Genomic DNA, 16,120 nt, shown 5'->3' with positions numbered 1-16,120 from the left:
GGAATTTGAGGTGTGAATGATCATTAACAAATCTTTTGTTTCCAAGGGTGGGAGAGGCCTGAGGTGTGAATTGGTCATTACAATGTGTGACAAGCTTGGTAGGAACATCCTGTTAAGTGTTTTGTCCATCTGAGCACCTTGAAAACTCTTTGCATGCATTTTTCATGATTAAAAAAGGCTCTGAACAGCATTGGGAACTGGAAGAGTTAAAAAAAATTTCAAACGCTTATAAACGCGATTTGCTGTGTTTAGCCGCATTTTGCATTTGAAACGCTGATAGAATCGACGTCTGAACGCACGTTTATTGCGTTCAACAGGTCCCCGCTCCCACTTCCAGCTCAGTTTGCCGTGGCAAAGTGAGCCAGAAGTTCTCCCCCTTCCCCCCACATTCTCCTGGGAACCTTTTCAGGTCCCAGAAGACTGCCAGACCAATCAGGAGGCGCAGCATGACTCTCGCTTGTGGACACCCGGCTGTGAAGCTGCAAGCTGTCACAACCTGGTGCCCACAGTTGAGATGCCGGCACCGTGGAGAGAAGAGGCAGAGTGATAGCGAAGTTGAGCGTCCTGGGACATGTAAGGCTATTTTCACACTGGGGAGTTTTTGAAGCATTTTTGCGTTACAAAAAGCACCTGAAAAGCTCAAGAAAAATGCTTCCCTATGTTTGTGAACGTATTTCTATGTATGTTTTCACACTGAGGCGCTGTGCTTGTGGTGTGATGTAAAAACATCTTTGGAGCATGTTTGGTGAGTTAAAAGAAAAAGCGCCTCTTCCCATTGAAATCAATGGAAAACACCTGCAGTTTGGTGCAGTTTTTAAGTCACATGTCCGTTAAAAAATGTTCAGTGCGGCAAAAGCGCGGTAAAAATGTCTATGCGTTTTTGCGGCGGATCGGTTTGAAAGTAGCCTAAGTGTGCGTTTATTAAAAGTCAGCAGCTACAGTTTTTGTAGCTGCTGACTTTTAATAAACACAAAAACATCTGGAACTCCGCTTTAAAAAGCAATTTTATTTTAAACCACTCAGGCGGAATTGAGCAATTTTGTCCTCTAGATTTCGATGGAAAAGCCTGAGGCTCCGTTCCCATATAGGCATTTTTAATCACAGGCGGAATCCCGCCATTCTGCCTGCGATTTCAAATCGCGCTGTTAAAATGTCAAATCGCATATCATCGTGTTCAGGTGCCATTAATTTCAATAGCACCTAAAAACACAGGGCAATTCTGCTGCGATTGTCATGTGACAAATCACATTGCAATTGTGCAACAACATTCCAGAACTTCTTGGTTGCATAAGTGTGCACACCCTTAAACTAATACTTTGTTGAAGCCCCTTTTGATTTTATTACAGCACTCAGTCTTTTTGGGTATGAGTCTATCAGCATGGCACATCTTGACTTGGCAATATTGCCCTCTCTTCTTTGCAAAAACACTCCAAATCTGTCAGATTGCAAGGGCATCTCCTGTGCACAGCCCTCTTCTGATCACCCCACAGATTTTCCATCGGATTTAGGTCTGGGCTGTGGCTGGGCCATTCCAAAACTTGAATCTTCTTCTGGTGAAGCCATTCCTTTGTTGATTTGAATGTATGCTTTGGGTCGTTGCCATGCTGAAAGATGAAGTTCCTCTTCATGTTCAGCTTTCTAGCAGAAGCCTGAAGGTTTTGTGCCATTATTGACTGGTATTCTGTTCATAATTCCCTCTACATTGACTAAGACCCCAGTTCCAGCTGAAGAAAACAGCCCCAAAGCATGATGCTGCCACCACCATGCTTCACTGTGGGTATGGTGTTCTTTTGGTGATGTGCAGTGTTGTTTTTTAGCTAAACATATCTTTTGGAATTCTGGCCAAAAAGTTCAACCTTGCTTTCATCAGACCATTACACTTTTTCCCACGTGCTTTTGGGAGACTTCAGATGTGTTTTTGCAAAATGTAGCCGGGCTTGGATGTTTTTCTTCCATCTTGCCACTCTTCCCCATAGCCCAGACATATGAAGAATACAAGAGATTGTTGTTACATGTACCACACAGCCAGTACTTGCCAGATATTCCTGTAGCTCCTTTAATTGCTTCCCGACCGCCCTATAGCAGAAATATTGCTACAGGGTGGCACAGGTGTGCAAAATCACGTATAGATACATAATTTTGAATTGCCGGGTAGGGGGTGTGCACGATTACTTGCTGGTGCACGGCGATTGCTGAGCATCTCCAACAGGGAAGGAGAACTGTTTGTAAACAAAACCGTTCTCCTCCCTGTCAGATCGTGCACACTGCCTTGGATGGCTGTGCATAGCATAGCCATGCAAAGCAGTGTGTTTACAGTAAAGCACACCTGCCCAGTGCCATTAGTAGTGTCAGTGCTTTTTTTTTTTTTTTTTTTTTGTAGCACTGGTCACTGTATTGGTGTCATTGGTGATGTCATTGACACCAAGTCAGTTCCCCCAGTGTCAGAATGCCCGCCGCAATGCTGTGATAAGTCGCTGATTGCCACCATTTCTAGTAAAAATTATATTTTAAAAAAAAAGTTCCAGTATATATACCATAATATATAAACGCTATAACTTTCATGTAAACCAATTCAATTACACATATTGGGATTTTGTTTAGCAAAGACATGTAGCAAAATACATTTCGGTCTAAATTGATAACGAAATTAGATTTTTTACATTTTTTTTTACTGGACATATTTAATAGCAAAAAGTAAAAAATATAGGTTTTTTTTTTTCTCAGAATTGTTGGTCTTTTTTTTTTAATAGCACAAAAAAGAAAACTGCACAGGCGATCAAATACCACCGAAAGAAGGCTCAATTCGTGGGCAAAAAAAAGGACATAAATTTCATGTGGGTGCAGCCTTGCATTACCATGCAACTGTCAGTTAAAGTAACACAGCGCCGTAACGCAAAAAATGGCCTGGTCAGGAAGGGGGGTAAATCCTCAGGATTGGTTAAAAAAAAAAAGCACCTGAAAAAATGCTTAAAAACTTGACGCTTAGGTGTCAATGTAGGCATATCCTAGATTGTAAGCTTCAAGGAGCAGGGCCCTCCTAACCCTCTTGTATTGAACTGTATTGTCTCCTGTTATATTGTAAAGCGCTGAGCAAACTATTGGCGCTCTAGAAATCCTGTATAATAATAATAATATTATCTGCATATATGCACAAACAACGTCCACCAAGTATGGAGAGAAACTAGGGAATTCCTAAGGCCCCATTCACACTTGTTTGTAGCTCGAAGATCAAAAACGCTCAGCAAGCAAAGACCTACTGTTTTCAATAGCCATTCTTCACATCTGTCACTTGTAGCAAAACGTCAAAGTACATGAGCTATTTTTTAGGCAGAATTGAGAGCTTTTGTCCCCACAGACTTCAATGGAAATGCCTGAAAAGCACAACATGAGTGTTTTTCAAGCATTTTTTTTGCATTTTCAGCTCAAACAGCAACTCTCAGCTCCTATTTGAAAAACGCTTGACAGAAGCTGCAACAACTTGCAATTCTGCTCCAAAAAAAGAAAACGCTTAAAGATTCTTGAAAAAACCCACTACATCCTAATGGTTGCATTCACACCTGAGCAGAGGGATTTTCAGGAGTTTTTTTATTTGAACTTTTTTGAGCATTTTTGCAAGTGTATATTGGTGATTTTTAGAAGAGTTTACAGATGCTTTATATGTGTATCAAGCCTCAGGCTTTTTGTTTTAGCCAATGGAAAACACTAGGGGGAGGAGATCATCTAATATGATATGATTGAGCTGCAAGCTACAGAAATCTTGGGTGGGAATGGGGCCTTATTTAGGGTGTAACATGGTACCAAGTAAATCCCACCCCTTGAAAGCATGCAGTGATTCTTTTCACTCACAGCAGCTGTCGCTTTTGAAATTGGCACGGCTGTGCAGGGCTCTACCCAAACAGTGGCATCATTCTTTTACAGAGATCTGTGAATGGTAAACTACAAATTCTGACTGCCACTGCAGCAGGCAGATGTGTAGTTCTCAATGGAACACAAATGCAGTGATCCCCACACTAGTAGTCCATTGACACATTCTTCAGCTAACCATCTGAAAGCCCATACTTCAGTATGGGAAGGGAGCTGGAGAAAGAGTCTGCAGAAGCCATTGCATCTGCTACCCACTGATTGTGAGTGCAATGCTTTTCAGATTCCTGTGAAAAAAAAATGTGTATTTTTTTAAAGGTGGACTTAGCCCTTAGCTCTACCATATGCCTGCATTACACAAACTTCTTCACTTCAAAAAGGTATGTGAAGAAATTGCACAATGCACTCAATCTCCTACATCATGCCTGCAGTGCCACATTTCATGTCCTCCAGGTCTGTATGCTCAGCATCTCTTCCTCACCTTCACCTCCTGCCTGTTTTGTCCCCGTGCCTGCCTGATCGATCTCCTCTCTCTATATATATTTCTCTCTCTCTCACTATCTCTCTCTTCCCCCCCTCTCTCTCTCTCATCTCTCTCATCTCTCTCTCTCACCCCCCTCTCTCTCATCTCCCCCCTCTCTTATCCCCCTCTCTCTCTTTTCCCCCTCTCTCTCTCTTTCCCCCCTCTCTCTCTTTCCCCCCTCTCTCTTTCCCCCCTCTCTCTTTCCCCCCTCTCTCTTTCCCCCCTCTCTCTTTCCCCCCTCTCTCTTTCCCCCTCTCTCTTTCCCCCCTCTCTCTTTCCCCCTCTCTCTTTCCCCCTCTCTCTTTCCCCCTCTCTCTTTCCCCCCTCTCTCTTTCCCTTCTCCCTCTCTCCCCCCACCTCCCACGCCCTCTCTTCCCCCCTCTCTCCTCTCTTTCCCACCTCTCTCTCTTTTACCCTCTCTCTCTTTCACCCTCACCCCCCCCTCTCTCTCTCTCTCTCTCTCTCTCTCTGTATCTCTTTCCCTCCCCCCCCCCCCCCCTCTCTGTCCCCATTGGCTGGATTTCTTATCATTTTTCTGACACCAAGTAAGGGAAATTCTGCTAATGGGAACACAAAGGATGGAGATGCCGAAGTTTCACACAAAAGAAATGCTGTTCATTTTTTTGTTTCCCACTGTTGTTAATTTTTCTTCTAAAGTATATCTGACTTGGCTGTGCTCATCATTACTTTTCATTCCCCTCTGTTCTTCTCTTAGATCTGATTTTTCTCCAGGGATCAGAAGTTATATTTAAAGTAGCTCTAAGTTTGCTGGGGAGTCATAAACCCCTAATACTACAGCAAGAAAACCTTGAATCCATTGTGGAATTCATAAAGAACACTCTTCCAAACCTGGGGTTGGTTCAAATGGAGAAGACAATAAACCAGGTGATGTAGTCAGTTACGTGTTTCTTTGTTTCCTATTCTTGACAAGGTGGTGGGGAATTTGAGGGAAAATCCTCGAACACATACAATAAGAATATCGGATGAATGATCGTCCGTTTTTTTAGTTTTTTTAAATCTTTTTTGCATGCTAGTCTCATATAAAAAATTAAGAGGTTACTAAAGTTATAAGAATGCAATTTCGGAAGTGATGTAATGTAATGTATTTAGTTTCTGAGCATGCGTGGTCTTGATTGCTCGTTTTTTCGGACAAATACTGCACTGATTAAACGAAAATCATTCATTCTGTTGTCATATGAGAACATTTTTTTGTGCTTGTCCCTTGGGATAATTTTTCATGAACTGTCGTGATCGGCTCTCAAAAGTTGTGTAATAACAATCAGACAATTGGACAATTGCTTCGAAAGCGGTATTTTTCGTCCAATATTCTCAACGCGTGTACTGGGCAAAAGTGTCACCAGATTGCACCCAATTTCTGTAGCTTCAGAAAATTCTGTATTCACAAGTATACAGGGGAGAGTAGTTGGGATCACAGTGCACACAGCATGTTGTCCATGGGACTCACAGTGAAGAGATCTGATTTGTGGGCGCCATGCATAATGGGGGGGGGGGGGGGGGCAGTAATAGGTGTGCTAATTTGTAGCCAACGAAAGGCATACTGACCTGCCCAGCTGGAAACGGTTCTGTTGCCTTAAGTCGGGGCAACAAAAAGGTAAGGGCTATCAGGATTGCTAATTTAGGCAGGATCTTGGGTCTTTGTATCACTGCATGAGATCCATAACAGTACTATGTTTGCCTTTAGGTGTTTGAAATGAACATTTCAAAGCAGCTGCAAGACTATGAGGTGGAGTATCATGTGCTGCAAGACGAACTGATAGACTCCTCACCGCTCAGTGACAATCAGAGAATAAATAAGTTAGAAAAGGCAAATAATGGCTTACGCAAACAAAACTTTGACCTTCTGGAGGAGTTACAGGTATGTACATACTGAAACATACAAATGAACAGTTTACAAAGTGTATTTACTCGCTTTCTGCTGAGTCTGTGTTTGTGGTATTCTATTTACTCTTATTTTACATAAATGTCTCCATTAATGCAGACTAAAGCACTGTCCTGTATTTTGTGCTGTACAGCTCAAAGGGTGTTTGAAAAAGTAAATCGATGTAAAGACATTTGAAAAACATTACAGTTGATTTATGTTTGTTTATTGCCTTATTCCTTGCATAGCTTTTTTTTTCCATTTTAAGATTGAATTGAAGACGTTGTGCATTTTATTTATTTAAAATGTTGCATTTATGCTTTCTTACTTTTTCAAAACACATTAAGCCATATTTATTATTATATTTGTTCCCTGTATAACTTTTTTTTTTTTTAATTTCTGAAAGACCTGAGTTTATTTTTTACTGGAGGTCTTGTTGTGTGAGAGACATAAAAAAACAGTGAAACTGGAGCAAAAAATATCTAAACAATCCACCACCCCATGGGTAGCCCCACAGTACAGATGAAATGCAATAAATTGTGGAGAACAATCCTGCATTGTGACTTAGAATATCCACTTGAAGACCAAGACGTGTTGTTTACATCTTTAAATCCATATTTATTGCTAGAAAATTACTTTTAACCCCCAAACATTATATATATATATATATATATATATATATATATATATATATATTAGCAAAGACCCTAGAGAATGAAATGGCAATCATTGCAATTTTTTATGCCGTGGTAATTGCTCAGCTGTTTTTTAAACGCGTGTTTTGTGTGAAAAAATACACTTTAGTGAATTAAGCAAAAAAAACACAATATGTATCCCAAATTTTTGGTAAAATATGAAAGAAGATGTTACAGCGAGTAAATAGATACCTAACAAGTCACGCTTTAAAATTTCACACGCTTGTGGAATGGCTACAAACCACGGTATTTAAAAATCTCCATAGGTGACGCTCTAAACATTTTTACAGGTTACCTGTTTACAGGTACAGTTACCGAGGAGATCTAGCACTAGAGTTATTGCTCTCGCTCTAATGTTTGCAGCAATAACTCACATGTGTGCTGTGAACATTGTTTACATATGCGTGCGTGATTTATGTATACGTTTGCCTCTGTGCACGAGCATGGAGGGATTGGGGGGAGGTGAACCTTTTAAAAAAAAATGTTTTTGCTTTTTTTATTTTTACACTGTCCCTTTTTTGTTTTTTTATTTTGTTTTGTTTTTATCCATATTACAAGGATTATAAACATCCATTGTAATAGAAATATGCATGGCAAGTCCTCTTTAAGAAGAGATCTGACCCCAAATCTCCTTTAAATTCAAAAGATCTTTGGAACTTTTGCTTTAAAAAAGAAAAGTGTTTACTTCCGTCACCGACCAGATGTGACGTCATGACCTTGCTCCAGTCCTCCATCATGATAGAGCCAATCAAAGACCATAAAGTATTTAATCGCTTCCATCTTCAGCTGGCCGGACTGTCTGATCATTTCTCGGTGATCTGGCACATTTTGCCGGCTGGAAGCTAAAAACAGTGGGAAGTGTGAGTGTCTTGCTAGCAGCTTTTACTTTTTTTAAAGCACCTTTTCTGTCACTTTTTAAATAGATTTTTTTTCCTTTCCTTCCTTCAGTCTGCTAATTAAGGGGAGGGGTTAATTGGTCACAAGTGCTCCATGTACTGTATACCTTTCTGTACAGCTCACTCTGAGCTTGCCTGTGTTTTGCTTGCTGGAGCTTTGATCAAGTGGACATTTAATTAATTTGATTAGTCTTCTAACCTGTAAGTGACAACTGATATTTCCTGTTAGGAATATTAATATTGCAACTGGGATAATGTGTGCTAGCAGGGTTGAAGGTTTTGTGCAGTGGAGAAACCGCTCCAGGATGGATACAGCTGCAACACGTGAGCGGGTTGCCCTTCTTAAAGCTTGCGTTAGAGATCAGGAGGACCAATTTGCAACACTGGGCAGAACAGACAACCTTGAAAGGGGTCTTCTGCTCTCCAAGCAGGTAGCTAATGGGATTGACGTGGAGGGTGGAGGGGCTAGTCAGGATTATCAAGTAGGAAGATGGGTTACTGTAATAAGAGGGAGTGGTAGGGGCTCACAGAAAAGGAAGGCCAGTCCTGGCTTTGAGCACCCAAACAGATTTGCCAAGTTGGGTGAAGATGTGGGGGTGGCAAACTTAGGGGTGGCAGCCCTGGATGTCACTGCTATCCCTAACAGCCGGGTGGGTAGACCATCTGGGAGGGTTGGTGAGGGTAGTGCAGGAAGGCCTAGACCAGGGGTCTGCAACCTTTAAGACATAAAGAGCCACTTGGACCCGTTTCCGAGAGGGAAAAAAAGACTGGGAGCCGCAAATCCATTGCAACATTTAAAACAAATCCGACACTGCATATATTGCAAAAAGCGCTCTGGTCATGAAGGGGGTTTAAGGGCCCAGTAAGCAAAGGGTTAATCAGGGCCACAGTGTATCGTCATAATCACAATCATAGCCTTAGGTCAGTGGTGGGCAACCTTTTTTTTCAACTGAGCCAAATCTCGCCAAAACCACGATTGAAATTTATTTTGAGAGCCACATTTTTAAAACTGAAAATACATCCCCCATATAGTAATTCATCCCCCATAGTAATTCATCCCCCATATAGTAATTCATCCCCCCTATAGTAATTCATCCCCCCTATAGTAATTCATCCTCCATATAGTAATTCATTCCCCATATAGTAATTCATCCCCCATATAGTAATTCATCCCCCCTATAGTAATTCATCCCCCCTATAGTAATTCATCCTCCATATAGTAATTCATCCCCCATATAGTAATTCACCCCCCCTATAGTAATTCATCCCCCATATAGTAATTCATCCCCCATATAGTAATTCATCCCCCATATAGTAATTCATCCCCCATAGTAATTCATCCCCCATATAGTAATTCATCCCCCATATAGTCATTCATCCCCCATATAGTCATTCATCCCCCATATAGTAATTCATCCCCCATATAGTCATTCATCCCCCATATAGTAATTCATCCCCCATATAGTAATTCATCCCCCCTATAGTAATTCATCCCCCCTATAGTAATTCATCCCCCATATAGTAATTCATCCCCCATATAGTAATTAATCCCCCATAGTAATTCATCCCCCATATAGTAATTCATCCCCCATAGTAATTCATCCCCCCTATAGTAATTCATTCCCTATATTAAGTCCCCAAGTCCTCCCTGTGTCAATTCACTTACCTTTGCTCCGCGTGTTCCTCTCGCCGTGTTCCCGCGCCGTTCCGGTGTAGCAAGAAAATCTGTCTCCTATGAGGATCTGTCCCCCTCGACGTATCTGCGCATGTGCCTGTTTCAGGCATTAGCAGCCGATCGGCGATCTCCGGCACATGCGCAGATACGTCGAGGGGGACAGATCCTCATAGGAGACAGATTTTCATGCTACACCGGTCTTCAGGGCGGACTGTGAGAGGAGCCTAGCGGGAGCCTAGCTCCGCGGACCTGATTAAAAGGTCCGCCGGGCCGTAGTTTGCCCATTGCTGCCCTATTGCCTGTCACCTGGTGGGCAGTGTGCTCCGGAGCCGCAGCCAAGGTGAAAAAGAGCCGCATGCGGCTCTGGAACCGCGGGTTGCCGACACCCGGCCTAGACAGTTGGTGGTAGTAGGGGAATCTATAATCGGAAGGAATGATAGAATAATTTTGTCACCAGGATTGCCTCAACCTAACCGTTTGCTGTTTCCCCGGTGCCAGGGTTAGGCATGTGGACCAGGTTGATAAATTACTGGGAGGGGCTGAGCATGACCCAGCTGTCTTGGCCCATGTTGGAAACAATGACAGAACACATGGAAGGTGGATACTCCTTATGAATCAATTTAAAGAATTAGGTTGCAAGTTGAAGGGAAGGACCTCCAAGGTGATATTCTCTGAAATATTACCTGTGCAGTGCGTAACTCAGGAAAGACAGGGGGAGATTAGAGAACTCAATGCATGGCTAAAGACCTGGTGTAAGAGGGAAGGGTTTGGGTTTCTAGAGCAGCTTTTCTTCAACCAGGGTGCCTTCAGGCTTCTTCAAGGGTGCCTTGGCAAAATGCCCAAAAATTGTATACAAGCCAGCAAGTGGATACATCCTGCCCTTTAGTACACAGTCACAGGTTTTCATTGTGCACTTTTATGACCTTCTAGCTCCCTGTATCCTAACAACCAACGACATCATCAGTTGATAAGAAAGACATCGGGTGCATACACATCATCCTTGTTTGCCCCTCTGTCAGCACTGGGGTCACCTTAGCAGTGAGGGAAAGAAACACACTGGAATACTAGTTTGTACCAGAGTACAAAGGTGTATTTGCTTTGGAAGAATAATTCACCTCTAATGTTGGGTATTCTGGATGTGTGTAGAATATTTTTTTATACATTTTAGAATGGGATGTCTTGAGATTGTGCAGAATTTTAAAGGGTGCCTTGACTGAAAAAAGGTTGAGAAACACTGTTCTAGAGCACTGGGCTGACTTTTCATTGGGGTGAAACCTATATGCTAGAGATGGTTTGCACCTAAATGGAAGGGGGTCTGTTGTGCTGGGGGAACATGTTTTCTTTGTTTCTGTTATAAAAGTTTGCAAATAAATAATTGTTCTTCATAAAGTTAGACCAAGATGTATTCTACTACATGTCTTTGGTGAAAATAACCCAAATTAGGATGTATTTTTAAGTTTGTAGGAAAGTTCTAGAGTTCACAAACTATGGGATATATCTGAATATTGATACTGACAGCCAATCTAATTTCTTGAGGTCCAAGAATGTCAGAACAGTACAGATATCCCCCAAATGACCCCGGAAAATTAACAAATTGAAAAAATTATTTTCACAATTTTTTTTTTTTCCATACTGTCACCAGTGCAGTACAGTGTCATCATATCACTGGCATGGCGGTGATCAGCGACACTGACTGGTGACAGTATGAAAAAATATATATATAGTTTTTAATTTTTTTATTATTTTTAATTACATTTTTTTTCTTTTTTTTAAGATTTTTGTTTCAAATTTCACTATGTCCAAAGTAGTACAATGTTACCATAGTAACATTGTACTACTTTGGGGAACTGATCATATTTTTTTTTGACATGTGCATGTGATCACTGTGACCATTCACAGCTAGACACTAGTATACAATGGATGGCATGAATGAAGCCATCCATTGTATACAACTGTCATGTGACCTGCTGTGATTGGTCACAGCAGGTCACATGGTACCAACAACGGGGGCTGGTAATCAGATCTGTCATCGGCCGTCTCCGAGGTACACGGCCGGTGACAGATCGCGCCGCTGCGTGGCTCTGCAAACGCGAAAACTGCGCATGTGCGGGAGGACGCCATATGGCGTCCACCCGGAAATCTACAGCCTTTTCCTGGCTGCCAAACGGCTATTGGCTGGGCGGCTATTGGTTAAACTAGGATCGAGGGGGGAGGGAGAATTAGATTATAATGGGGCAGACAGATCAGACAGGGGTCAGTCCTTATTGGTGGGTGGAATGGGGAGAGGGCTATAGCAGGTGATACAAAGGTTCCCATGTTACAAACAACCATTGGAATTGGTACCATCTGTACAAAATTAAAAAAACATGCAACATACGTGTGCAAAAGGTGTCAATGAATTAAATAAAAATGAATAAATGAAGTCTGCCAAGCAAAATAGGTAAGTTGAAAGCTTTGGTGCATGAAGAGAACTATGATTTAATTGGTATTACTTAATTTTGGCTTCATTCTTCGCATGACTGGGCCACTAATATTCCTGGTTATGTTCTCTTTCGGAGAGACAGGGTAAAAAGGAAAGGTGGTGGTGTCTTTCACACTCACTTTGAGATCACTTCTCACATAGAGACAGAGGACCTAGTTTGAGTGTGTGATGAGGCTGAAGCATTATGGGTGAAACTGCACATGGGGGTGCGTACTACAAAAGTAATTGTTGGAGTTTGTTATAGGCCACCGAGTGGTTAATGAGAAGGTGGAGACACCGCTTCCTGCACAGATTGAAAGGGCTGCAAGGGCTGGGACAGTGATAATAATGGGGGATTTTAACTACCCGGAAATTGACAGAAGTAATGGCACTGCAGGAACAGTTAAAGGGCAAAAATGTATAAACCTACTACAGGACAATTTTATGGTACAGTTCATAGAGGCCCCAAATAGGAATGATGCTCTGCTGGACCTGGTAATCTCAAACCTTGCAGAGCTTATTGCTAATGTCCATATAACAGAACATCTGGGTAGCAGTGACCATAACATGATTTAATTTATTGTTCGCTGTTAACAGCAAGCACATACAGGAAAAATAAAAACAGTCAACTTTAAGAGAGCTACTTTTCCAAGGCTGGGAGCTGCTCTCTGAGACTTAGACTGGGAGGGAATATTGGTATCAATGAACACATCACAGAAATGGGAGTTCTTCAAAAATACTGTATGTGATCACACTGCAAAATATATTCCCATGGGCAACAAGTTTAAAAATCAAATCTATGTGGCTTACGGCCAAAGTTAAAAAAGCTATAGATAATAAGAAAAGAGCTTTTATTAAATATGAAAATGAAGGAACGCTATCATCGTTTAAACATTACAAAGAATATAACAGAATATGTAAAAAAGGAATAAAGGCCATAAAAATTGAAAATGAACAACAGATTGCAAAAAATAGCATGACAAACCCCAAAACATTCTTCAAATATAATACTAGTAAAAAGGTCCGGTCCGAGCATGTAGGCCCATGATAAAATCATCTAGAGTGAGTGACTAGGGACAAAGAGGAGGAAAATGTTTTAAATACCTTCTTCAGCTCTGTGTATATAAAGGAGCATGGGGGAGGTCTTGTCCATAATGGGCATGGTATTGACACAGCTCAAGATGATCCACATTGGCTCACAATTGATATGATCCAGAAATATTTAGACAGAATAAAGCACCTGGCATACACCCACGGTTCCTTAAAGAATTGAGCTCTGTCATTTCAATGCAACTGTTTCTAATTTTTGGGGACTCCTTAATGACTGGCACAGTACCACTGGATTGGCGTAAGGCCAATGTGGTGCCAATATTTAAAAAGGGATCAAAATCTTTACCAAGTAATTATAGACCTGTTAGTTTAACTTCTATAGTTGGGAAGATACTGGAGAGTTTAATAAAAGACCACATAGATGAGTTCTTGCTGGAAAAAAATATTTTAAGCAACAGACAGCATGGATTCATGAAAGACAGAAGTTGTCAAACAAATCTGATTTCTTTTTATGAGGAGGTGAGCAAAACCTTGGACAGAGGGGTGGCGGTGGACGTGGTATACTTGGATTTTGCAAAAGTGTTTCACACAGTTCTCCACACACGGCTAATGTGTAAGGTAAAGTCTACAGACTTGGAAAGATCCGTATGTAAATGGGTAGAAAACTGGTCAAAAGATCATATTCAGAGAGTAGTGGTTAATGATTCATACTCTGAACCTTGGGGTACACCACTAAGAACCCTAGACCAGGGGTGTGCAATTGTGGGCCTCCAGCTGTTGTAGAACTACAAGTCCCATGAGGCATTGCAAAACTGACAGTTACAAGCATGGCTCCCAAAGGCAGAGGCATGATGGGACTTGTAGTTCACCAACAGCTGGAGGGCCACAGCTGCCCACCCCTGCCCTAGACCATTCAGTGTTGGGACCCTTACTTGTTAATATATTTATAAATGATATAGGGTCTGAGATTATAAATCCCATTTCAATCTTTGCAGATGACACCAAGCTGTGCAGTGGAATAATGACCTCACAGGATATTTCCAGTTTACAAGCCGACCTCAATGCACTGTTTAATTGGGCAACTATGTAGCAAATGAGGTTTAATGTTGATAAATGTAAAGTTATGCACTTGGGGGGGCTAAGAATATGCATGCATCATACATACTAGGGGGGGTATAACGGAGGAATCAATGGCGGAGAAGGATCTGGGAATTCTGGTAGATCACAAGCTTAATAATGGCATGCAATGCCAAGCTGCAGTTTCTAAAGTGAGCAAAATCCTCTATTGTATTAAAAGAGGTATAGACTCCAGAGAGATAGATATCATTTTCCCCGGTACAAATCATTAGTAAGACCTCATCTGGAATATGCAGTTCAGTTTTGGGCACCAATTCACAAAAAGAACATTGTGGAACTGGAGAAAGTACAGAGAAGGGCAATAAGATGATAAGAGGCATAGAGGAGCTCAGCTATGAGGAAAGATTAGAGGAACTGAATTTATTCACCCTGATGCTTCTTCACAGTAAGAACTTTGAAAATGTGGAACAGACTCCCTCAAGAGTTGGTTCTGGCCAGTAGATTGCTTTAAGAAAGGCTTGGATTCTTTCCTAGATACACAGAATATAACTGGATACTAACGTTTATAGGTAAAGTTGATCCAGGGAATATCCAATCACTTCTCGGGGAATCAAGAAGGAATTTTTTACCCATGCAGGAGCAAAATTGGTTCATACTTTGCTGGGTTTTTTGCCTTCCTCTGGATCAACTGTGGGTATAGGATTATAACTTTTTTCCTTGGTTTTTGGTGATGTCTCAGTTTCACTCATTTTATAAATGTTAGGTTTTATAACATTTGCAATTTTCTTTAATTTTTCCCAACACGTTTTTTGTTTGCACACCCCCTTTTAATTACCACAAAATATAACCAAGTTTTCTGTTTAAAATTGTATAGCATTTGTGATAGGATAGGATTTTCAGTTTTTTTAAATTAAATGATCCAAAAAATAAGCTATGTTTTAGCTAAGATTCAGAAACGTTTTTCACAATGGTATGAATACACAGGTACCTGCAAATTGTATCGCTGGAGTCAAATTTTAATTTATCTGATCCAACCATTTTTTATGTAATAATGTACCACACAAACTAAATGCTCTGCATATCATTCTTAGACATGCAAGATGCCTCCCTTGATACCTATGTGTTTTATTCTGCTCTTTAGGTATCTAAAGGAAGAATCCAAAGTCTGGAATCCACAATTGACAATCTTCAAAACAATGAGGCCAAATTAAAACAGTCGCTCCGCACTTTGGAACTGGAGAGATCAGCCTTGTTAACAACAATAGAAGAACTGAAAAAACAGATCATGGTCTACCAGGAGAATGGTGTTCAGTTTGAGCAGAAACCTTGAGAACATTGCTAGTACTGAATAGGAGTGATACCATCAGTGTCTGGGTCAAGTCCATTCTAGTCACTGTGCATACACCTTCTTTATACTGCTTGAGTGGAGCATCTCAGGAAAGACTCCTCCCCCTTTGGACTTCAATAGTCATACTATTATCAACTTTAGCCTTCATTCCTACAAGTGGCAACTTCCATATTGCTTTAAAATATCTTTCTAAAGACAACCCAACACTTAGAAGATGACAGTAAAGAGAGAGAAGAAAAAAAAATAGTCCATAAGGGTTTAGAATAAAAGAAGCAAACTTCTCTGTAAAGGAAGCCAGTTTGTAGACTTAGACATTTTTGATCTATCTAGTCAAAATAATATATATATATATATATATATATATATATATATATATACAGTGAAGGAAATAAGTATTTGATCCTCTGCTGATTTTGAATGTTTGCCCACTCACAAAGAAATGATCGGTCTAAAAATCAAATGGTAGGAGTACTGTAACACTGAGAGAATAGCAACAAAAATTTCAAAAGAAATGCATGTCTAACAAATTATGCACTGATTTGCATGTTCATGAGGGAAATAAGTTTTTTATCCCCTTCACAAAACATGACTTAGTACTTGGTGGCAAATCCCTTGTTGGCAATCACAGAGGTCAGACGTTTCCTGTGGTTGGCCA

At 40.9% G+C, this 16,120-nt stretch overlaps 1 protein-coding gene across 6 annotated transcripts in view; it reads left to right on the top strand.

The window, feature by feature from the left end:
* TBC1D1 (TBC1 domain family member 1) overlaps positions 1-15,758 on the top strand; it is a 286,650-nt gene extending 270,892 nt beyond the window's left edge. For all 6 annotated transcript variants that reach the window (XM_089678369.1, XM_089678373.1, XM_089678372.1 and 3 more), the window contains 3 exons: positions 5,100-5,269; positions 6,087-6,260; positions 15,259-15,758. In XM_089678369.1, the coding sequence (XP_089534495.1) occupies positions 5,100-5,269; positions 6,087-6,260; positions 15,259-15,447 (533 nt within the window). In that variant the 3' untranslated portion in view covers positions 15,448-15,758. The remainder of the gene's footprint in view (positions 1-5,099; positions 5,270-6,086; positions 6,261-15,258) is intronic.
* Positions 15,759-16,120: the final 362 nt, after the last annotated feature.

This window comes from Staurois parvus, unplaced genomic scaffold, assembly GCF_062004578.1.
Source record: "Staurois parvus isolate SC_StPar_1 unplaced genomic scaffold, SC_StPar_1.0 ptg000204l, whole genome shotgun sequence".
NCBI classification, from domain to species: Eukaryota; Metazoa; Chordata; class Amphibia; order Anura; family Ranidae; genus Staurois; species Staurois parvus.
The sequence above is the reverse complement of the archived record's forward strand: the minus strand, read 5'-3'. Positions and strand labels throughout refer to the sequence as shown.